The 23,023-nt window shown below is 59.8% G+C and overlaps 1 protein-coding gene across 6 annotated transcripts in view; it reads right to left on the reverse strand.

The window, feature by feature from the left end:
- Positions 1–10,064: 10,064 nt before the first annotated feature.
- The window catches only part of KIAA0753 (KIAA0753 ortholog), a 44,635-nt gene continuing 31,676 nt past the window's right edge, over positions 10,065–23,023 (reverse strand). For 5 of the 6 annotated variants that reach the window (XM_072821655.1, XM_072821653.1, XM_072821656.1 and 2 more), the window contains 6 exons: positions 22,688–22,771; positions 19,460–19,570; positions 18,563–18,644; positions 14,941–15,061; positions 14,420–14,644; positions 10,065–11,188 (listed from right to left, as the gene is read on the reverse strand). In XM_072821655.1, coding sequence (XP_072677756.1) covers positions 11,071–11,188; positions 14,420–14,644; positions 14,941–15,061; positions 18,563–18,644; positions 19,460–19,570; positions 22,688–22,771 — 741 coding nt within the window. In that variant the 3' untranslated portion in view covers positions 10,065–11,070. Of the gene's footprint in view, positions 11,189–14,419; positions 14,645–14,940; positions 15,062–18,562; positions 18,645–19,459; positions 19,571–22,687; positions 22,772–23,023 lie in introns of those variants that run through there. The other variant, XM_072821657.1, reaches the window with a different exon arrangement.

Genomic DNA, 23,023 nt, shown 5'->3' on the forward strand with positions numbered 1-23,023 from the left:
GCCGCGCCCCGCGCCCCGCGCCCCCGCCCCGTGCGCCTCGGCCGCCGCAGCCGCCGCCTCGCGGCTCCCTCCCGCTCCTTAAAGGCGCCGAGTGGCGGCGGCGCGGCCGGGGAGGGGCTGACGAAGGGCCCGGCGCCGCCTCCCGCGCCGGCGCCCCGCACCCCTGCCCGGCCACCACCGCAGCGCGCGGGGGGCGCACACGCGAGAGGCCCTGCGGCGCGGGCGGGGACGCGGGGGGCGCAGCGCCAGGGGACACCCCCGCACCCCCGGGCCAGACACCAGCGGGGGGGGCGGGGCGGGGGGGCAGAGGAGGCTGAGACCCAGGGCCTGGCGCGGGAGAGACACGGAGCGGCGGGAGGGGAAGAGGGGGAGCCCCGGATGGTCGCCGGGGAGACAAGGCCCTCCCTCCCAGAGCCCCCGCGCCCGGGTCCGGGACCTTCCAGGCCCTGACCTAGCCTCAGCCGGGAAGGGGCCTCGGTGCCCTTAACTGTGCAGGAACGCGTGCATCCCATCTGAGATTTCGAGGTGTGGGGGGAGCGGAGTTTAGGGAGCCCAGCGACCCAGTAGTGGCCCACACACTTGGTAGACCTGACTGCAGACAACCCCGGGAGCAGGCTGGAAGGAGGCTTCTGTGGGGTGCAGCTCAACACGGCTGGGAGCTGGCCAGGGCTCAGGGTTGCTCCTGGTGCTTGGGCGGGAGCCAGGCTGGGCCTCCAGGCCCATGGGCTCCCCACACCTGCCAGCCAGCCCCGCCTGACCCCCTGCTGCTGCAGGGGGAACTGCCACAGGCCCTGCCCCGCTGCAGAATTGGCAAGGGCTAAGCTCAGGCACCATCTGCAGGCGGTGTCCCACCTGCCCCAGCCCACCCCCACCTCCTGGGGGAAAGGTCCATTGGAGAATTGTCCCCTGGGCCAGCCCCAGTCCTCACTGCAAGGTCCCCCTAGGTCCTGGGGAGTCCTTGGCTCCCCTAGGCTACGGAGGGCCTCGGGGAGCATCGAGTCCACCAACCTCTTGGGGCTTTGACTCCATCTGCCAGATCCTCCGCAAGTGGCCTGCACCTCCTGGTTGATTACATCTAAGGACAGGAAACTCAGTACCCGAGGCAAGAGCTCTTCCATCCTTGGATGGTGCTGCCCATGGGAATGTTTTCATTAAAGCGGCCATCCACATCTTATATGACCCACGTGTGGCTCCTTCTGAGTAGTGCCCCAGCTAACAAAACCAAGGCTTCCCAGGCCCCTCTGTCCAAATGCTCTAGTGTGGCTTCACCTCGGAGGACCAACCGTCCTGGTTTGCCAGAGACTGAACGTCTGTCAGTCCCCAGAGCTCTGGGTCCTGGAACCAGACCTCGGCGCTAACTCCAGTAGAGAGAATTTCAGAAGTGCCAAGGTGGGGAACCGCAGCTGGCCAGCAGCTGCTCCCCAGTACCTGGGTGCAGTGGGCATGGGTGTGGCCACGGGGACTGGGTGGACAGGCATTTGCTTGCGGCTCCACGGCTGTGGCTCCTGGAAGCTGAAGGTACCCTCGGTGTGCTGTGCCATCCCCGGTTCATGCAGAAGAAAACGAAGCTGAGAGACTGCAGTTGGTGGTCATGCAGGTTTGGATGGCAAGCCTGTGCTCTGTACGTGGTACCTGACTGTCCTCACCTTCCCCTGCAGGTGGGGCAGTGAGAGGCCTGCCTGCCTGGGCTGTGGGCATGGGGATGGCTGGGGAGCAACAGGCCTGCCTGTGGTGGGGCACACCTGGGCCTGAGCACCTCCCTGGGCCCTTTGACTCACAGTGGCTGCGGCTTGGCAGGGGCCCTGCTACTTCCTGGCACCTCCTCGTGTGTGTGTGTGTGTGCCAGTGTATGCATGTATGTGGGTGTATATTGTGCGTGCACATATATGTGTCTGCATGTGTGTATATGCATGTATACATGTGTGTCTGTATGTGTACATGTGTATACGGGATTGTGGGTTTAAATGCATATGTGTGCATGTGTATGTGACTGTGTATATGCATGTGTGATGTGTGGATGTGTATAGATGTGTGTGCATGTATACGTATAAGTGTGCATAGGCACGTGTGTGTATCTGTGGATTTGTAGGTATATGCAAGTGTGTATAGGCATGTGTGTGGCATGGGTGTAGATGTGTATATGGGTGTATGTCCATATATGCATGTGTATATGGGTATGTGTGTGCATGTGTGAATAGGCATTTGTGGGTATAAATGTGTCTAGATATATATGTGTGTGCATGTGTGTATATGCATGTGTGTGTACATATGTATGTGGCTGTGTATATATGCATGCCTGATGTATGGATGTGTACAGATGTGTGTGCATGTGTATGTATGTGTGTGCATGTGTGTATATGGATGTGTATTTGGGCATATGGGTGGGTATATGTGTTGCTGTGCATGTATTGTATACGCGTGTACATGCATGTGTGTGGGTATGTGTGTGCATGTATGTGGGTATATGTATATGGAGGTGTGTGCATGTGAATGTATGCTTGTGTGTAGATGTGTATAGGTGTGTATGTGTGCATGCATATGCATGTGTACATGTGTCTAGAGGCATGTACATGTAGATGTGTATAGATGTGTGTGCATGTGTAAGATGTGTATGGGTGTATATGCATGTGTGTTCATGTGTATATGGGCATGTGTGCATGTATATGTGGGTGTATATATGCATGTGTGGTGTGTGGGTTTGTATGGATGTGCATGTATGTGTGGGATGTATATGAATGTATGTGTTGGTGTGTATATATGCACGTGCAGCACACGCATATGTGTGTGTATGGGCCTGTGTGTGGTGTGCAGATATGTACATGCTTGTGTGCATATGCATGTGTGCACATGCACATGCAAACACACACAAACACATCCTGCTCAAGGAAGGTGCACGGCGGGTGACATCACCAGCTGCCAAGGAAGTTCTGGCCCTGCCTCCAGGCAGAGCAGACACGGGACCAAACACCCTCAGATTAACGGGGTGGGCGGGGAACTTTCTGCATCACAGAGGTCATTCTTACCTGAAGAAGAACTAACCAACCATTTAGAGGCACCGCCCTGGGCTGTCTGAGGGAGGACACTTCCTGGGCGCCCTGCTCTGTGTCCGGTGTCCCCGCTGGGGCAGCTCCCGGGCCCAAGGACGTGTGTACAGAATGGACCCATCACAGAGCCCTGGGCACCAGGAGGCAGGGTCTGGCCTGGACTGGGTCAGGACAGCTGGTGTCCGGGCACTTGGAAAGGTAAGTGACCGTCACCAGGAGCCCACACAGCCCCACAGAAAGGCACTCACGCCCGGCTACACTCATTTCCTTTCTGGACACGCTGGCTGGCGGGGAAGGTCCTGCGGTGCCCACCAGGCCTGGCACGGCTGCTCATCCCTGCCTGCTGCTGGTTCACATTAAGGGAGGGCCTGGGGCAGGGCCTGCGGCCTCATTGGCCTCACCTCTGGCCCTACCCGAACCTCTGGAGGCACCTCCCTGGCCCCTGTTCCCCAGCTCCCACACCAGGAAGTTCCGGGTGTTGTCTGTTGCCGTTGGGGCCACTCAGTTCACAGACTCAGCCTCAGAGGCTCCTCCCTGACGTGGAGCTGCCCCAACTCCTGCCCCGCCACAGGAGACCCAGGGTCCCCGCGCCCTTCCCTGGCTGGCAGCTGTGGCCTATCTGGCCTTTGCATCTACCTTCCACCCCTGGAGCTGGACCAGTGCAGCCCTGCACGGCAGAGTCAGTAAAGGAGGTGCCGGGTGGCCCGTGTGCTCACTTGCGATCTCCAGAAGAGGCAAGAAGATCCCTGAAGATGAGCTAGTGCCCCCTCGTGCGAGCCTCAGACCTGGTGTGAGGACCCCCCGCTGGAGCAGCCCTGCCCCGCAGGCCACACTGAATGCTCCGCATTCCTGCTGGGTGCCTCCGAGCACGGATGCAGCATCTAGACAGCCGTGCAAACGCATCCTCGGTGTTGTCTGAGGACGTGGGGGTGACGTCTCGCAGAACTTGCCTGCCAAGGTCATGGAGGGGCACGGTGCTCCCCGGCCTGCTTTGCGTTGCTGAGCACAGGACGCCTGTGGGGCTGCGGGCTGGGTTTCCAGGGACGGCACAGTGGGATGGAGCCGCTGTACTGTGCTGTGTGGCCCAGTAGGTCCCTCTCCTCTCCCCCCGCCGCCTCCCACTATGGCGAGCTGCACTTGCCATCAGGGCTACTGAGTGTGGGGCCCCAGCAAGGCCACTGTGTGCACCTCACACTCACACCACGTACAGCAGGAGGACTCACTGTCCGCTCACCCGTCAGCTGAGCCTCCACTATATCCCGGCCCCACACTCTCGCATGGTTGGCGCAGATTCCAGGACACACAACCACACGTGGGCATGAGTGACAAGGACCCCAGCAGTTCCCGATCACACCTGCAGCTGCGCAACAGGACAGGAGACCAAGTCCCACCACATGCACGGGTGTCTGCGTCCCCGCTCCACGCCTGCACTGGCCCTGGTGTGCCGGCCTCGGGTCCCTTCCTCTGCAGGAGCCTCACCTCTGCGGGGCACATGATGGCACAGAGCAGGACGGGTGCAGCCTCCCTGTCCTGGGTGAGCGTGCATAGACTCCACGCAGCTGCTGGCAGCACGGAAAGCATTGCTGTGGTTCTGAGCTGCGTCCACGCCTACAGCAGTAGATTTGGCCTCTTCACTTCCTCCTGCGGAGCATTTCAGTGTAAGAACACGGCGTCTCGTTCTTGTAGCCCTCAGGGGCCGCGTGGACCTGACGGCTTCTTGCCTGTGGACCTCGCTGTGTGTGCCTGTGCCCCCAGCCGGGAGACTCCGGGCACACACAGCATGGGCATGGCGGGGCTGACAGGGACATGCTTTCCCTAAACATGGCATTGCAAACTGCTCTTGGACACGTGGTACGACTGGCCCATGCAAGAACCTGACTTCCTGCGGGGGCCCACGGCCTGGAACTGTCCTCCGCCCCCTGGGGTCCCTCGGCACGGCACGACTGTGGTACACAGTTCAGCTCCAGGTCTGCAGGTCGGGGGCAGGGGAAAGGGAACGGGGTTTGGGGGCGGGGAAAGGGGGGCGGGGTTCTGCAGCAGCCATGAGGCACAGTCCACCCTGGGTGCAGCGGCTACCAGGAGAGCCTGTGGCACGGGGCTCTGGCAGCGGATGATATGCCAAAACGGGCCTGGGGGTGGGGACCCACACGAAGGGCCATGGTGTCCACCCCCTGTCCCCAGGCTTTGCCGGGAACTGGGGCCCCTATCAGGCCAGGAGCTCTGCCTCCTGTCTGCTGTCCCTCCCCCTGGAACTGCAGTACCCGGTGCCCCCCAAGACCCACCATGCTCCAGCGGGTGTTCGGTACTTCAGTGACTGCGGACAGCAGCCCATCAGATGCTCCCATGTCACAGACAAGGACACAGAAGCTGGACTGGGCGTCCAACCGCAGCCACTGCCACCCACGATCCCCTTGCCTCCAGCGGGGAGACAGGGCCAGGGATGGAGCAGGGCAGCCGTAAGCAGGGGCTCAGCCCATCTGCGCAGGTGCAGCCTTGGAGGACCGCCTGCCAGGACCCCCGGAACCCAAACCCCCCACTCCCCCTCTCCCTGCCTCCCTACCCCCCCACCCCTGTACCACCCCTCCCCAGTCCCCCACTCCCTGCCCTCCCCCACCCAGTACCCCCCTCCCCGGTCCCCCGTTCCCGGCCCACCCTCACCTGGCCGGCCTCCTGCTGCCCCCACCCCAGGCCCACACCCTGCCCACAGGGGCACAGCGGCCTGGCCTGGGAGGCCTCCGGCCACTGCTGTAGGGCTGCGGACTAATGACCAAGATGCTGAATTTTACAAGTGTTTGGAACTGAGTTGAATCCACCTATTAAGGTTATACTGGATTTCTCGCAGAGTGCCAAGCACCTCGGGGATGTGGGCAGCGCAGCCATGTCCCTGGCGGGAGACACCTCCCTGAGCAGGTGCCAACGAGATGAGCCATGGAAGGAGCACGGAGGGTCACGGAAACCCTCTGGGCTGGGAGGGCTGAGGGGGATTCGCAGATGGAGCACAAATCCCCTTTGGGTGTAAACCCGCTTCCAAAGGCTGAAGACCACCTGTGCTCACAGAAGGAAGGGGTGCAGTGGCCAGGAGCTGGGAAGGGCACACACTGCACTACATTTTCAGATCTGGGGTTCCGGGAGGGAACCCCAAGATGCTGACATCGTCTCTGCCTGTGAGGCAGGCGAGGAGGGACCACCCCCCCCACCAGAGCCTCCCACTTGAGGCCAGCTCCCCCTGCCAGCCGGCACTTTGCTGCGCAGGTGGGGATGCGGGGGGCCCCCAGTTCTGGGGGTCAGATGGGGCTCCCGGTGCCCCGAGGAGGGGTGATCGCTGTCTAGTAGGAGTCCTTCCACCCCATCCCTGTCCTGTGGTCCTGCCCCCACTGCCAGGGGCAGCAGCGAGTGTCCACCGACCCGCAGCTCTCAGCATAGACAGTGTGCACATGGTGCGGCACATCCTGTGGCAATACGCACACACCCGGGGTCTCAAGCAAAAGTGGAGTGTGCCAGGGCCTGGGAGACCCCAGGGGACTGCGTGGATGCCCTGGGAAGCCAGCAGGAACCCAGCCGCCCAAGCCCAACACTGCGCAGCCTCCACCACGGTCGCCCGCTGGGCTGAGGGGCCGCATCTCTGCGCTGCTCCTTAGGCCAGGCTGGCCATGCCGGAGACCCTGGGCACATCCGGCCTCACCCCAACTCCACTCTAAGGTGAGGGTGCACAGGCTTCTGAGGGGAGGCTGCACCGTGAACCCAGATCAGATGCTCGGGAACTCGCCATCCCCAGCGCTTGGTCCTGAGGCCAGAGTTACTGGCGCCCGGAGCCTCCAGTGGCTGTGTCAGGGGAGCCAGGGTCACCAGTGCCTGCCGCCCCTCCACGCGCCAGGTCCTGGGTTGGTGGCACCCCTGCAGCCCCCAAGCACCGCTGCCCTACAGGGGCTGCTGTGGCCCGCGTGGTCTCTAGCGTCTTGAGCATTCACACCTGGGGAATAACGACACCTGTGATCATTGGCACTCAAACTCCGCTTTGACCTGCAGGAAATAAACTTGGTGAAAGCCGCTGGGCCTCCAATGCCACCAGCCTGGGCAGGTCTCTGCCTCCCCCGAGGTTACTGCAAATCTGGGGACACCAGACATGGGACCTCGGGCTCAGCGCTGCTGGCCCACCCTGGTTCTGCAGGACGGGGGGCAATGGACCCTCCTCCGTCCACCCAGAGTGTGGTCAGAACACACCTCCAGCGGGGCCCTGCTGAGCACACGGGCACGCTGCAGAGCACTTGGGAGGGGGCCTTCCGTGAGCCCCCGAAAGTGCAGCTGTGTGTGTTACATGTGTGTACGTGTGCATACATGTGCTCATGCCCGTGTAAATGTTTGCATTGTTTTGTCTGTGCACTATGCACATGTATGTGTGCACATAACAGTGCACCGTGGATGTCATGTTTGTGTGCATGGGTGTACATGATTGTGTGTATATATGAGCACATGTGCACTGTGTACACATTGGTAGTGTGCATGTGCATATGTGTACAGTGTGTTCTGTATGTGTGCATAGGTCTGTACATGCAGGTGGTGCACATGTGTGTATATGTACACAAGTGTGCACATGCCTGTATGCATGTACATGTGTCTGCATGTTTTCTATAGCTTTTACCAGACTTTCAGAGACGACCCTTCCAAACATCAAGACCCTGACCACTGGTTAAGCCACTTGTGCAGCTGGGAACAGGCCCCGGGTCAGGGCCGGGGTGGGGGCCGGGATCTCGCCTGAGGCGAGAACCACTGAGTTCATGAGGACGCTGGGAGGGCTCACGGTATCCCCCAGACGCCTCCTGCCGCGTTGGCACCCCTCCACCTCCCTCCAGATGCCAAGATGGTGGGGCCCACATTCACGGGGAGGACTGCACTGTTCCCTGTGGGCCTGCCGCTGGGATTCTCTCGTGATCCCGGAGTAAATGTCAGCAGCAAAGCACCAGGATGTCCTGCAGGTCCCCATCACACTGAGCAGATGCAAAATCTGTCACCAGGAGCAGACATGTGAGGAGGCCACCATGGATGGAGCCAGCCACCGAGAGGCTGCCCGTGGGCCCTCAGCCTCCTGCAGGCTCGGCCCCAGGATTTGCCGGCCTCCCACGGGCCTCACGGGTCCCCCTGTGCCCCATTTCGTTGTTGGGGGCAGCGTCCAGATCCTCACACACCTGTCCCAGGCTGGGTTTTGTGAGGCTGGACCAGACACGGCTGGGCGCGTGGCCGGGGCTCCCCCGTGTAGACACGGAGGAAAGGCCGGGACCCAGACTGGGGTGGATCCTGCTTCCCAGGGAGGGTGGACACAGCCGGGGAGCTGCATGCTGGGGCCACCTGTGGGACTGGGGGGTCATCCCGCCCTGTCGCCTGCACCTAACCATATCATGTTCCACCTGTGGCCTTCCCTCCGGGCCGTCCCCTCTGCCTTCAGGTCCCTCTGCCCTTGCCGCAGCCCTGCCCATCTTTCAAGACCCCTTTTAAATGCCACCTCCCCCATGAAGACCACCACCAACACAGCCCTGGCTCAGGAAAGAGGAGTCAGCCCCTCGGCCCCAACCGCAGCTCCCATTCTCTCATTCTCTCGCCTCCGTGCTCAGGCCCCTGGAGGAGGGAATGGCCTCCGCTGTCCCTGCGTCTCCATGGCAGGCAGCCAACCTTCCACAAGCGGAGCACAGGCTGCCCAGCCTCGGAAGACAAGTGGCTCTGGAGGCGCCCCCCGGCAGGTGCCCTGGCTGCCCTCGAAGCGAAGCTGCCCTCCCATCCCTGCCTGGTCTGTCGGCGTGGCTGCGGGGAGCACGTGACCTGGGGTGAGGTCAGGATGGACCTGTTACAGGCCAGGGAGGGGCCCCCAGGGACTGTGGGGCCAGGGCGCTGGGTGTGTAGTGTGTCACCAGGTGGGGGCCCCTGCTGCTTGGAAGGATGCCCCTAGGAGGTGAGGTGGAGGCCAGGGCAGGGCTGGGGCCGCTGAAGTCACAGGAGAGCAGGGGCACCGTGAACACTTCAGGCTGGACGCCATGCTGCAAATTATGTCCCCCATGATCTGTCAGCCACCCCAGCTTGTCTACCTGACAGGCATTCACGGGACCGAAGCACAGGCCGCAGGGGGCACGCCCCGTCCCAGAGTCTGTACAACCCCAGGCTTACCCCTACTGGCTCTGCGGCCCCTGCCTCAGGATGTGGCCCGGACTGCAAAGTCCTGGCAGCTCCCGGGAGACTGTCCGGGGCCACGAGTGATGAAGGTGTGTGGGGACCACATGCTGGGCTCGACAGTGAGGCAGGGGGAAGCTGGGGTCATGGGCAGGAAGGCCCAGAGGAGGGTGGAGGACGGGGAGGCTCCTGGGGCAAAGCTAACAGCCAACATCCACGGAGATGCTGGCGTGGGTCCTCTCCTTCATCCTCCGGTGACCAATGTCCCGGGGGGAATCTCGGCTCTCTATCCCACCCCACCCCACCCCACCCAGCATACCAGGCAGGATGGACACAGAGGTGTACAGCAGGGGAGGCGGGTAGAGGGCGGCCCCTCACCCAGCCTTGGCCTCCAGCCTCAGAACAGGCGTCTCAGGGACCCGCTGGGTCGTCAGCCCGGGCCCAGGGGACCCTGGCTGTGGGGTGGGCAGCACGGCCACGGCCCTTCCCTTCTTCAAGGGAAACCTGGAGCAGGGAAACCTGGAGCCCTGGGCCTGTGGAGCCCTCCCAGCAGGGCGGGGGGTAAGGAGCGTGGGGTCACTGCCTGCGGCCCATGAGGCAGGAGGGTGCCCCGGAGCGGAGCTCCACACAGGAGCAGGTGTGTCAGGGTCAGATGGCCGGGCCCTGTCTCCCCTGGAAGCAGGAATGCAGTGCCATGAGCGTCCCGTCCAGGGAAGGCTCCATGAACACGTTTCTCCGGCGGGGGGAAGGGGTGGACAGGCAGCAGAGGCCCTGGTGCGCCCTCCAGGTGTCGGCGGGGCGTCTAAGTCACAGTCCTGTGTTTGGGGAGAAGGGAGGCGGAATGATTTCAGGCAGACACGCACAGATGTAAAATCCTGAGTTTATTTAAAGAATCCGCACACTACAAACTGCCCCACAAGCCACTTGGAGCTCCTGGAGCCACTGCCCGTCGACCCCTGTGCCCACGTTCCCTCCTGGTGAAGACCTCTGACCCCAGAGCCTTGCTGATCCCCTGCATCACATGCAGCCCGGTTCTGCAGGAGTCAGTGTGACCCAGCAGCTCACGTGGTCACCCAAACATGCATCCACACCGCAGGCACCACAAGGATTCCCCCTGCCCCTGGGGGAGCCTCATGCCACCTGCCATTCGTGGCACATACACACCTCAGGCTGCCGATGGAAGGAAACTTCCAGGAAGTGGCCTTATTTCTATGCACATTCCTTTTCTTTTTCTGGAAAATCAGAGGCTTTCCTGGAAAAGCACCACTGGGCGGGGGCGTGAGGACCCAGCTACCGTGGCCCCACGTGTCTTCCTCTCTAGGACCAGGGCTTCCCCGCATCTGCCGGGCCTTTCCTCCTGCCCCGGCTCCTCCATGGGTCACACACATAGGCAGCACCAGCCCGGGATGCAGGGACGGAGCCTAGGACCCTCTCGAGGACCCTCTTGAGGACCCTGACAGAGCTACGACCCCATAGTCTGGACGTCATAGTTCATCTGTGGGGCAGAAGCAGGCTGAGGGCCGTGACCAAGCAGGGGGCACCAGGCTCCGTCTGCACGTGAGCTGCGGGCCCAAACCACAGGAGTCTTTGGCAGCCCCAGGGATTGGCTGCCTCCAGGGATTGGTGGCCCCAGGGAAGGACACCTGCCGGCACCTGTCCAAACGCTCATGTCCCCAAACTCAGCAGCGGGACGAACACAGTTACTTCAGTAGGAAAATCACACATTGAGAAAATATTATATTGTCATCGTTCACGATTCCTGGGCCCCAGGAAGCACCTTGCCTCCATCATCAACCACCAGAGCCGTCACCACGACAAGGAGATGCAGAGGCACAGCCACGGGCAAGACCCCAGCCCCGAGGGGGCACCTTCAGGTCGCGGGCTCCAGGAACTCCGAGGTGAACACAGCCTCCGCATAGTCCTCGCAGGCATCTTCCAGCTCCGCGGCCACGGCCCCAAGCGCCTCGTCCACCAGCTCCTCGGAGAAGCTGGAAGACAAATGGCAGGGCTGCAAGTGGAGGGGCCGCTGAGTGGGACTCACCCAGGGGGCGGCGGGGAGGCGAGAGGCCCCGCTTCCCAGAGCAGAAGGCAGTGCCTGGGCCCCACAGCCCACCCCTGCCCGCAATGCTCCCCTCGGGCACGTCACGAGAAGGACCACGACAGTCAGGAACCCAAGGCTGCCCACTGACCGACGTGCGCTCACGTCCGCCAGTGTCTGCGTGGCGTCCGCTCTGCAGCAGGACCGAGTTCCCGCACAGCAGGTGTGCACAGCTGGCAGCCCCCGGCCGGAGACGCCCACACAGTGGAAGCTACTGCGCAGCCGCGGTTATGCTATGCCTCTACCGAGGGCGCACTCAGGGTCCATGCTGCTCCCACCACCGGCTGCCGCCCTTTCCCCGAGATCACTTTATTTATGGGAAATACCAGGAGGTGCACATTTCCACTTGGTCCAACTTAGGGCCCCATCCACACTGGTCTGCGGAGGGCGAGGGGCCCGTTCGCATGGGTCAAAGGGACGTGTGACTCCCACAGACGGACACAGCCCCACCTGGACGTCTGGTGCCGCCGCTGAGCTGCCCACCCCCCGTCCCGCTGACATGCATGGTCTCTTCCAGGTAATGCGACTCTGCTACATCTCAGCTCCTGCTAAGAAAATGTGGGGTATCTTCTGCCTTTTTTCTCCCACCTCCGGGTGTCGTGAGGTTCTGTGATGATCTTCGTGCCGCAACCTGGACCCTGACTCTCCGCTCTTGCGTTAGCGGCCGCCCTGCATTCCCGTGAGCACTGACCTCAGCCTGACCACAGACATTGTCAGCACGTGCCCCGATGAGCCCAGAGCCCCTGGGAGCAGCTGCTTATGTTGCTCCTGCCTCAAGGCAGTGGGTGTCCTCATGCACACACACACACCAGCTCTGTGGACACCCAGCCCCGCACACCTAGCTCCCCGCACACACACCCAGCCCCGCATGCACACCAGCTCTGCGCACACCAGCTCTGCACACACCAGCCCCACGCACTCCCAGCCCTACATGCATACTAGCTCCCCGCACACACACCCTATTGTTTTCGGGTCCATTCCTCTCCTGATGGGAGACTTGGCTTCTCACGCTAAGCTCCCCAGTGAGCTACTGTGGCCATCATGCCTCTAATTTCTAAGAACTTCCCCCTTTCTTGCTGTATCCCGGGCTCAGTTCCTGGGGTGACTGTGTCCTTGACTCCAAGTTGGTTTGGGGCTTTCCCTGCTTCTCTGGGTCCACCTGCTGTGGCACCCGGCCTGGCCCATCGGCTGTGCTCAAGTGTGGGTGTCTGGCCCCCTCATCCCTGGTCTCCACGGCCCCGGCGGCACCCTGGCTGGCACTGGCTCTCCTGTCTGCCGGGCCTTCCGCCCCCGTCTGGCTGCATGCTGCCTTCCACCCTGTACTGCTCATCTGCCTGCCGTCACCTATGGCTTCATGCTTTACGTAGCCACTGGGGACACGACCGAGGTGGGGATTCAGGGTGGACAGATAAACATGCAGCTTCCGCCTGCCCTTTCTGATCACAAGTGTCCCAGACGCCTGGCGAGTCTGCTCCCACAAACATGTCACTGCCTGGGCCGCCAGCGCTCCCACCTCTGCCCGTGCACAACGTCTGCTGCTCTCCAATAGGAGCAGCGCTTCTCCTGGGGGGAAGGAGGCACTGAGACACCCACTGCCCTCTCATGCCCACGGCTCTGGGATGATGCCGCTCCCTGTCTGCTCTTCCAAGATCCAGTCCTTGCAGCCCCGACCTACAGCACATGCACACAAGGAATGAGAGGCGGGGAGGGAAAACCCGCAGCTGTGATATGTGGGAACTGTCACTGGAGGGACCAGGTGCCCATACGCTGTGTGCTCCTCATGGGCTGAGTGCTTCCTACGTCTGCAGGATGGCAGAATCACGCGAAGGACCCTCAGAGAACCGTCTTCCTCGGCCTTTTCTGGATTTTCCAACATGCCAGGTGACCCACAACCGGTCAGTTTGGGGATGGTGTGCAAGTGACCACAAGGAGCCCGTTGGGTTTCCCCGTCCCCTTCCCCTTCTAGAAAATACATGTGCGGCTCAACCAGATTGGGCCCCAGACACTCCACAAGAGGAAGGCTCAGGGTCAGCCGAGGGACCACACACGATCCCACCACAGAAGGAAACAGATGTGCCTCAGCCACGAGGGGACAGGACCCAATGAAAAATGACCCAGACTCAGAAGGAAGGGGGGTCGGGAGGTGGGATCCAAACAGACTAGCAGCTCCAAGGGAGGAGAAACCTGAGGCCCCCCAGGCACAGGGAATGCAGGCAGTGGATGGCAGGGGAGTTGGGGGGGGACCCAGGTGAAGGCCAGGGAATGAGGCCTCCACCTGCCCTCTCCTGCGAAAGAAGGAAGCCACATGGATGTGTGGATCACGGAGGGAGCATGAGAACCTGACGTGTTGGGAGCGTCTTCCCCACACAGAGCAAGGTGTGCACTGCAAACCAGAGAGAAGCCCCAGGTGGAGGCCCTTGGTTGGGGGTGGGGGGGGGGGTTCCAGATGTGTAGGTGGTGGTGAAGGGACACCCAGAATGCAAGCCACCAGTTGATCTGGGTGGAAGGAGAGAGGGTCTCAGAGAAAACTGGGGGCAGAAGCCAGAGACGGACTAGGGGGCCTGTCGGGCTGTGGGGGTCGGTGTACAGGAGGCCGCGTGGAAGGGGCAGAAGCATTTAAAAGAATCAGCCACTGAAAGAGGTGATCCCATCCTCCATCCTGCCCCTGGCCTGAGCTGTGGAGGGGCTGGTCACCATTAGGGGCGGGAGGGGGGGGGCGGAGAGCTGGGGAGGGGCTGTGGTTTGCAGCTCCAGTGTCAGGTGCCGCCCCCCACAGGATTTGCATCTGGCGCAGGTAAAGGACTGGATGTACACGTGTCTGTCACAGCACCATGTATGCACAGGAAGGGCCTCATCCAGGAGTGAAAGGACCCAGGTGGCCACCTCCCACCTGCCCGCTGCACCCTATGGTGTCGTATATCCTGTCCCAGACCTGACAGCAGGCCGCCCAGCACTCCTCACGCAGGATCACACACCTGTCCCTCTAGCTCCCCTGCCCAAAGTGGCAGCTGGCAGACAAAGCCTGCAGATGGGCCCAGACACAGCTCAGTCTCCCCGGCAGCCTTCCGTAGGTGAGCACTGGGCACCTGGCTCTCAGGTGCGGCTGAAACACAATACTGACCTCTCAGCCAGCAGCCAGGGGTTGAAGGTGCCCACGGCCTCATGCCCAACCAGGCGGAGGTACTGTTCGAAGCGGCTGCAGTAGTCGCCGATGCTGTGCCGCAGGCCCGGAGGCACCCGCAGGGCGGCCTGGCCTTCCTTCCGCGGATACTCCTCTGGAAGGGGCAGCAGGGGAACCCCTCTCTTGTCAGACCCCTTGTCGGGCCCCATGCTTTCATCCAAGGAACTGACACAAAGAAGAAATGGGCACAGAGATGTTGGGATCCCAGATCGCAAGGCCTGTCTTCCTTCCACCTGAACAAACCCAAGGCCCCCACCCACCTTGACCGCCCAACCGCAAAGGGGTCCCCATCCTGTAGACAGTGCTGGAGGCAGAAGCCCTGTAACACTGCCCTGGAAAGACAAGCCAGGTGGCACTGGCACCTGCCCAAGAGCGTGGCGAGGCCCGGCTGGGGGATCGGGGCCCCGCGTGTGCCAACACCACGGGTCAGCCAGCACACACAGCCACCCTAGCCCACTTACTTGCCAGTCTGGGGCCTTTCCAGCACGATGTTCACGTCTGGGTTTTTGCGAGCGGCGGTCTTGGTGATCCTGATTGGATGAGGAGAGAGAGGCCTTTCACTTACTGCTGCGAGTGTTTGCTCTAGAAGAGGAGAGGCAAACAGTGACCGCACATACAGAGAGGCCGGCAAGCTTCCCAGCGCCGTCCTAGTGCCCAGGCCCCTCAGGAGGCCGCACCATCATCTCTCAAGCCTGACGGGGCAGCCAGCAGTGCAAAAACGCTCTGGTTTTCAAAGCAAAGGCAAATTTATTTTATCATTATTATTTATTTTAAGATTTTATTTATTTATTCCTGAGAGACACACAGAGAGGCAGAGACACAGGCAGAGGGAGAAGCAGGCTCCCTGCGGGGAGCCCGACGCAGGACTCGATCCCAGGACCCCAGGATCATGCCCGGGGCTGAAGGCAGATGCTCAACCACTGAGCCACCCAGGTGTCCCAAGAAAAGACAAATTTAAAGTCACCATAAGAAAGCAGTGAGACGACCAGTGAACCCTAAGGACGTGCTGCGAACCAGTGTGTGCAAAGCCCTGGGCTCTGGCTCAGTGAGGACCAGCCACCTGCTGGGGAGTCTCGAGCGTTTGACCTTTAAATGGTCTTGTGACTGGGGAAGGAAAAGCGCTCACATCTCAACACTAATGAGCTGATCCTGCTCATCTCTCAGCCTTGCTGGGAACCTGCACAAGCACAGTCAGCACTGACTGACTAGACCTCGCAGCTCAGCAGCTCTTCTGGGCTTCGGGTTACTCATCACGTTAAATGTGTTCCAAGCGTAGAAGGAAGCATGTCCTTCCCTGAGGTAAGTGGCACCGCGGGCCTGCCCCAGTGATACAACCATGATTTCCTACACGGTAGAGATGCTGCCTGCGTCCATTTCTGTAAAAATACTACTGAGAAGTTTTCAGTTTTTCACCCAAGGAGAGGAAGGTACAGATGGAATGCCGCACAAATAAAAAAAAATCACCCTCTGTGAGGTTTTGTGATGCCAATGAGCTCATACCCAGAGCAAGGGCAACAGGATGCCCACTAGGACTTCCAAGGTGGGAGCATCAGCTCTCGGGGTCTGCAGGACGCCTCCCCAGGGTGCGCTGGCCTCCACACAGTCATCAGCAGCCACTAGACCTCTAAACTGGCCTGGAAAAGGGGATACCCACTGGGAGTCCTGGGTAAGATGGGCTTCTGCATGAGGCTGCCCACTCTGTGGCCAGGGGCCAAACGGCTCTCAGAGTGACCCACCCCAGCACCTGGCTCCCATACCAACAGATGCTGGAAGCCACGGATTCCCAGGCCAGGAAGCCCATGCTACGCGTCGTAGGACACGCAACGGAGGAGGGTACACACTGGCTCAGGAACCTGCAGCTTAGGGGGACAGGAGACCCTCCAGCAGCGACTCTGACATACGGTGGTCATGACAGGTGGGTGGGAGCTGGCGGGGAGGGAGGAAAAGAGGGAGGGGGGCCCAGCTCCAGAGGGGGATGGGGGAGCCCCCATAGGTGGGGCCATCTGACCTGCCTCCCAGAGCTGCTCCATAGCTGGCTGCATGAGCCGCAGAGAGACCAGGGGCTTGGGAATCACAGAAAACACAACAGGCCCAGATGAGCTCTGTGTTCACCTGGCTCACCCTCCTGTGAAAGTGCAGTGTGGTGGGTGCATCCCGACACCCCCAACCCCCGCCTGGACCTGGGCAGCATTGCAGCCTCCCACCCCCGATGCTTGCGCACCTGCTCTGTGCACACCTCCACCACCTCCCCGCATCCACAGAGTGGCCGCTGATGAGCAACCATCCAGCCCCAGAAACGGGCCTCCTGCTGGAGCTTCACAGGCTTGCATCTGCCCCTCATGAAACAAGGAGAAACGCGCACGTCTTTTCAACAAACGGGGCAAGAACAAAGGGCCTTCTTTTAGGAAGAAAACAGAAAAATGAACCTTCATCTCTACCTCAGGTCACAGGCAAACCATTGTTGGGAACAGACCATGAACCCACACACAAGAACCAGACCTCAAAGTTCCTCCAAGAAAACAACAGACCCCCTTCTCAACCTGGTGGCATGCAACAATTTCTTAGGTCAAACACGGGAATCTAAGAAAAAATTGACATAAGACTTTTCGATATTAAAAATGTCTGCTTCCAACAAAACACATCTGAGAAAACCGGGCAAGATGTTGGCAGATGTTTGCCAGGAGACTCATGACTGCCAAGGCAAGGCGGCTGCACGCACAGGGCTTCCTTCCGGGGGGACGCATGCTGGAGTCGGACGGGGTGAGGTCTGCACACTCTGCAAGCACACAACAGACGGAGCTGCGCTCCCAATGGGTAAATCCTACACAACCTGAATCCCATCCCAGAAAAGCTGGTATTAAAACAACGTATGTAATGCACAAAAAACAACCCAATTTTTAAAAATATACAAAGTATCTGGATGCCTTGTGAAGACACACAACACTGGCTAATAATCACAGGAAAACACCCTAAACGTCCTTATTCATCAATAAAATGAAATTAAAACTGAGGGGACATGGTCCACGCCCATCGCCACGGCTGCAATCACTGACCACCGGCCTCAGTGGGCAATGCCACTCCGCAGGGAGGCCCAGCAGTCCATGACCAAGTTACACCCCCATGCTGCAACCTGGCAAGCCTGCTCCGGTGTTTATCCAAAAGAAACAGAAGCCGACGTCCACACACGACTATATGCGACTGTGTTCACAGCACACGTACCCCCAACAGTCCAAGCCAGACGTAACCGAGCATAGATCATAGGCAGATGATGAACAGGGAGTGCCTGCCAGGAGAAGCCCGCGGTAAGCGCTGACCCGAGCGTGGCAACAGGGCAGCGGCCCCCAACATGCCTGCCAATGGTCCTGGACACTGCGAGCATCCCCTACAGCAATGGGGACTTGATGTTGGGGACGCTGGGATGGGGAGAGCATCCTGAACTATCAGGCGGGCCCAAGTGTCCTCCTGTTAGAAAGGCCAGGGTCCTGACCGCCACAGCGGGGAGGGATGGGTGACAAGGAAGCAGTGTCTGGAGGGACGGGGCCACGAGCCAGGGAAGGTGGGCGTCCGGCCCTGCCAGCCCCTCCATGTTGGCCTGTGGAGGCTCGCCTCATGCTTGCAGCCCGCGGGACGCAGGAAAGGGTGCTCCCACCAGTGAGGGACAAGGCCGTGCGACATAGTGCGTGTGCCGTCCTAGCCCGCAAGCCGCACAATGGAGCCGGGCTGGTGGGGCCCCCGATGGGGGACGAGCGCAGGGACTTTTCTGAGGTGACATCTGACTGATGACAGGAGCTGCAAAGCGGACCCATTTGCCAAAACCCATCTAACAACACAATTAATATTCGTGCTTTTTATCACATGTAAATTTTATCTCAAAAAAAAAAAAAGCCATAAAGAAACGTAACACGTTTCTGATACCTGTTGCTGTGCCCAGGGTCCCACACACAGAACCTGCAACCAAGGCAGGCATCCAAACAGCGTGACTGGCAGGTGGACAGAGGCCGAGTGGATCCACGTGTGTCCATGGCCAAAGGTTTGCAGCTTTCCTGTGTTTGAGGTGAGGGGACCCACGTGGGGGACACTCACCCGTTTTTCCTTCCTGCATCCAATGATGAGGGTCAGCATATACGATTTTATTGTATCTTTGGCGAACAGTCTCCTGGTAGTTCTTAAAAAAAAAAAAAAGTTTAATTTATGAGAAAAGATCAGTTTCATTACAAACTGTAACTGCTCAGGACACAGCAGCTCCACACATGAGACCCAAGCTAGATGGGCAGCTGCCAGGCCAGGATGGGAGCTCACGAGGCAAAGTCTAAAACCAGTGAAGCAACTGCTGTAACGCGTGTAACGGAGAACAGCACCATCCCCCAGAACTTGCTGACAAGAGGACTGTGCCATGTGCCAAGTACTGACCACGTCCCACGTGAGCCGTGTGTTTCACGCCAGATGCTGCAGGCCCCGACGGCTGCCCTGAGAGGGGACCCCGTGGCAGCACCACAGCAAACCACACGTCTCTTTCAAACACCAACAGAAGACTGTCTTCCCGATGTGTCTCCTTCACAGCAACCCCAGCTCTGGGACCCCGGCCACACCCCATCCCCTCGCTGTGTCTCATGTCCCTGCGTTGAACAATCCAGGGCCGCGCCGTGGCAGATCTGAGGTCTAAACGTGTGATAAAAGCCTTGTGAATCGTGGGAACCCAAGAAGGTAAGAGGGTCTGGGACCTGCTGGGACCCCACACCAGGAGGGATGTTGATGGTCCTGGCTCCAGTCATCACCTACCAAAGACGTCAAGGGAGAACGGCCACCCTTGGGTTCCACGGATACCTCCTCACCTTAGCCTCAAGGACACCTGACCATTGGGGAGGATAAGTGACTGTCCCCAGGCCCCACATGGCTGCAGTCAGGCTGTGCTGTGGCCCAGGACCGCATGACTCTCCAGACCTGGGCAGCAGAAGTGTTGGGGGCGGCCCCAGACCTCACCTCTATTTCCTCCATCCGCAGCATCAGTGTCTCCAGGTACGGGCTGTCCCTGCCGCCCCCAACGAGAGCTGAGGCTTCCAAATGGTCCCTCAGTGGGTCCAGGACAGCAGCCTACAAAGCAAGTGAGGGAGAGGAGGCAGGGGAGGGAGGGGTGGGAGGGGATGGAGAGAGTGGAAGGAGGGAAGAGAGGAGAGGGAGAGGGTAGAAGGGGGGGAAGGAGGAGAGGGAAAAGGTGGAGGGAGGGGAGGGAGGAGAGGGAGACGGTGGAGAGATGGGAGGGAGGGGAGGGAGGGGGGAGAGGAAAGGGAGGGAGAAGGAGAGACCAGAGGGGAGGGAGGGGAGGGAGAGGGTGGAGGGGGATAGGGGAAGGCAGAAGGGAGGGAGGGGAGGGAGAGGGTGGAGGGGAAGGAGGGGAAGGAGGGGACAGAGGGGCAGGGAGGAGGAGGGAGAGAAGGGAGAGGGCGAGGTGGGGGAGGGAGAGGAGGGAGGGGAAGAAGAGAGAGGGCGGGGCAAGGAGAGGGCGGAAGGGTGGAGGGGAGAGGGCAGAGAGAGCAGAGAGAAGTGAGGGCGGAAAAGGCAGTCAAAGACCTGAAGGGACGCTGGCCAAGTAGCCCAGGGACCCCCAGGAAGCCTGGCGCCCATCCCCTCAGCAAGCCCAGAGCACAGTGGCCTCCTGTGCGGTAGGGCGGTGCTGTCTTGGGCTGTGCCCAGGACAGTCCACTGGCGGGCGTGTGACACTGCAGCGACAGGTGTGTTCCAGGCTTCTGTAAAGCATCTGCTCCTGATGCCACCAGGCTCCCCGTCCTCACTCTCTGTACCCATGACCCTGGAGGCCTCTACTAGCGTTTCCTGATCTTATATTTCTTACACTCACTATGTGCTTTATGCTTTGTAGACATGGCCATATGTGCTTTGTTTCTTCAGATCCTAAGATACGTCTACCATCTAGCCTGAGGGAGGCCCTCAGAGAACACCTGCTGGGCAGTGAGGGCATCAGGCTCTAGAACGGGGCACGTGCAAGGCGCGGAATCCTGGCTCTGCCCACTGTGCCATGTGCTCACCCCACTGTGGGATGGGAACAGTCCTGCCTCAGAGCTGAAAGGGCTGCATGAGCCCATGCGTGTGGAGACAGCCGTGAACAGCTCCTGCCATGGCAACTTAAAAAAAACCTTCTATCCTATCACAGAAAAAAATAAAAATGGCCACTAAAAATATAAAGAAATGAACAACTCTAAATAAAAATCAGCTGAAAGGGGATCCTTGGGTGGCTCAGCGGTTTAGCACCTGCCTTAGGCCCAGGGCGTAATCCTGGAGTCCCGGGATCGAGTCCCGCGTCAGGCTCCCGGCATGGAGCCTGCTGCTCCCTCTGCCTGTGTCTCTGCCTCTCTCTATGAATAAATAAAATCTTTTTAAAAAATGAAATGTATAAATTCCCCCAAGACACAAAGTGTCAAAATTCACTTCAAAAAGAATAGCCGATCCTTCTTAAAAGAAATCTCCAGAGCAGCCCAAGTGGCTCAGCAGTTTAGTGCTGCCTTTGGTCCAGGGCATGATCCTGGAGACCTGGGATCTAGTCCCATGTCTGGTTCCCACCATGGAGCCTGCTTCTCCTTCTGCCTGTGTCTCTGCCTCTCTCACTATGTCTATCATGAATAAATAAATAAAATCTTTAATGAAAAAAAATCAGCTGAAAAATCAGAATGAAATTACAGAAAAATCTAGAGAATGCAAACCCAGGCACACGGGTCTAGTGAATGAAGACTTATGTTCATGTTTAAGATTTCCCATCGGCCAGGAATAGAATGTCAAGGACCCCAGCGCCATCGCAGAGAGGAAGCAAGCCCACGCTGACGGCATCACAGCCGTATGAACTGAGAAGCGAGGTCCCACACCATGTAGCTGCTCTTGGTAGTATGGGTTAGCTGGTCACATCACACTTAGCTGAGCTATTTGAATTTTTAGCCATGTGCATGTCACTTTTAATCTTAAAAACATGCATGTGAGGATCCCTGGTGGCTCAGTGGTTGAGTGCCTGCCTTTGGCTCAGGGCATGACCCCAGGGTCCTGGAATTGAGTCCCACATCCGGCTCTGCGCAGGGAGCCTGCTTCTCCCTCTGCCTGTGTCTCTGCCTCTCTCTGTGTCTCTCATGAATAAATAAATAAAAGCTTAAAAAAAAAAAAAAACACTCCTGCATTTTGGAAAGACACACTGCAGGGGTCTATGCATGGCCAGAGCAACACGTCATCCCCAAACCTCCCCAAGCTCCCTCTGGGCATCAGAGATGGTGAGGCCACAGAGAACTGTGGTTCACGAGGAGACCAAATGCCCCCAACCTCCTGGAGACAAGTCCTGGGACACTGTGAGCAAGGCACACAAGTCAACACCTGGGGTCTCCCTCCGTTTATTCAGTTATTTATGAACATGCTGTCAAGTGCCACCTGGGACCTCAGCCATGGGCCAATGTAACCGGGACGCGAGCTGCTGGCAGCGGGGTCTCCTCACACCCATGTATGCTCACAGAGTAATTCTCAGGAGTGAGGCTGGTAACCCCCAAACACAGTGACGGCACGGGGACACGGCCAGGACGGGATTGCTGAGACCGGCTGCGTGCGGATGGTAGGCTCTGGGTTCCAGCACAGGAGCCTTCTGACCCAACTCTGCCATGGTGTGCTGGGACAGTGAGGCCTCGGCCCGGCAGACGTGCTCCCCAGACCCACCCCCACCCCCACTCCAAGCCCATGGGCAGCTTTGCTCCACTGCCCCAAGCCCACAGACCTGCTTTGCCCGTGTCTGCTCTACACGGGCGGCCGCAACTGTTTCCGGACCCCAGCAGGTCCCGGGCACTGCCTGTGGCCCCCGCCCCACAACCTGAGCTCCACGAACGGGAAAGTTCAGTCTCACACGAGCCCAGTACGAGTCCTCTCCAATCCTGGCATTCTCTGTGCCAGGCCAGATCCCACTTGTTACCCAGCTGGGCACATGCCTACCGAACGCCGACATGAAGCCCGGGGTGAGGAGGAAACCAGGCCACGGAGGCCCTGAGCACCGTGGCCACAGTCTGTCCTCGGGAGAGGAGAGGCCCGAACAGAGCCCCGGGGTCCAGATGCTTCGGTGAGCGGCTCCTGACGTGGGTGCAAAGACTCCACCAGCCACAGAGGAACCGTCAGCTCCCACCACCCAGGCAGAACCCCCCGGCCCCCAGACGTCCTCTGGACACCCACACGCACCTCCTGCACAGGCTGTGCCGTTGCCGTGTCTGTGGGTGGCTGGTCCCTCGGGTTAGCATCTGCCTCCAGGGAGGAGTTGACTCTCTGTTGAGACAAGCATGTCTGTGCATCATGAGGACCTACAGCCCGTGTCAGGACTAGGGAACTGCTGCGTGGAGCTGCTCCCAGCTTGGGCCACGTCAGGATCTGCAGGAATCTTCTGTTCAGGGCCATGTGCAGAGGTGCACGTTTGTCCTGGTGTCTGTCCTTTCCTTCCCTCCCCTCAGGAACTCGGTCGGGGCAGCTGTGTCTCCACCCAAAGAGCCTACACCTGTGTGCCGAGCAAGGAGGCCACCC

Source organism: Canis lupus, chromosome 3, assembly GCF_048164855.1.
Source record: "Canis lupus baileyi chromosome 3, mCanLup2.hap1, whole genome shotgun sequence".
NCBI classification, from domain to species: Eukaryota; Metazoa; Chordata; class Mammalia; order Carnivora; family Canidae; genus Canis; species Canis lupus.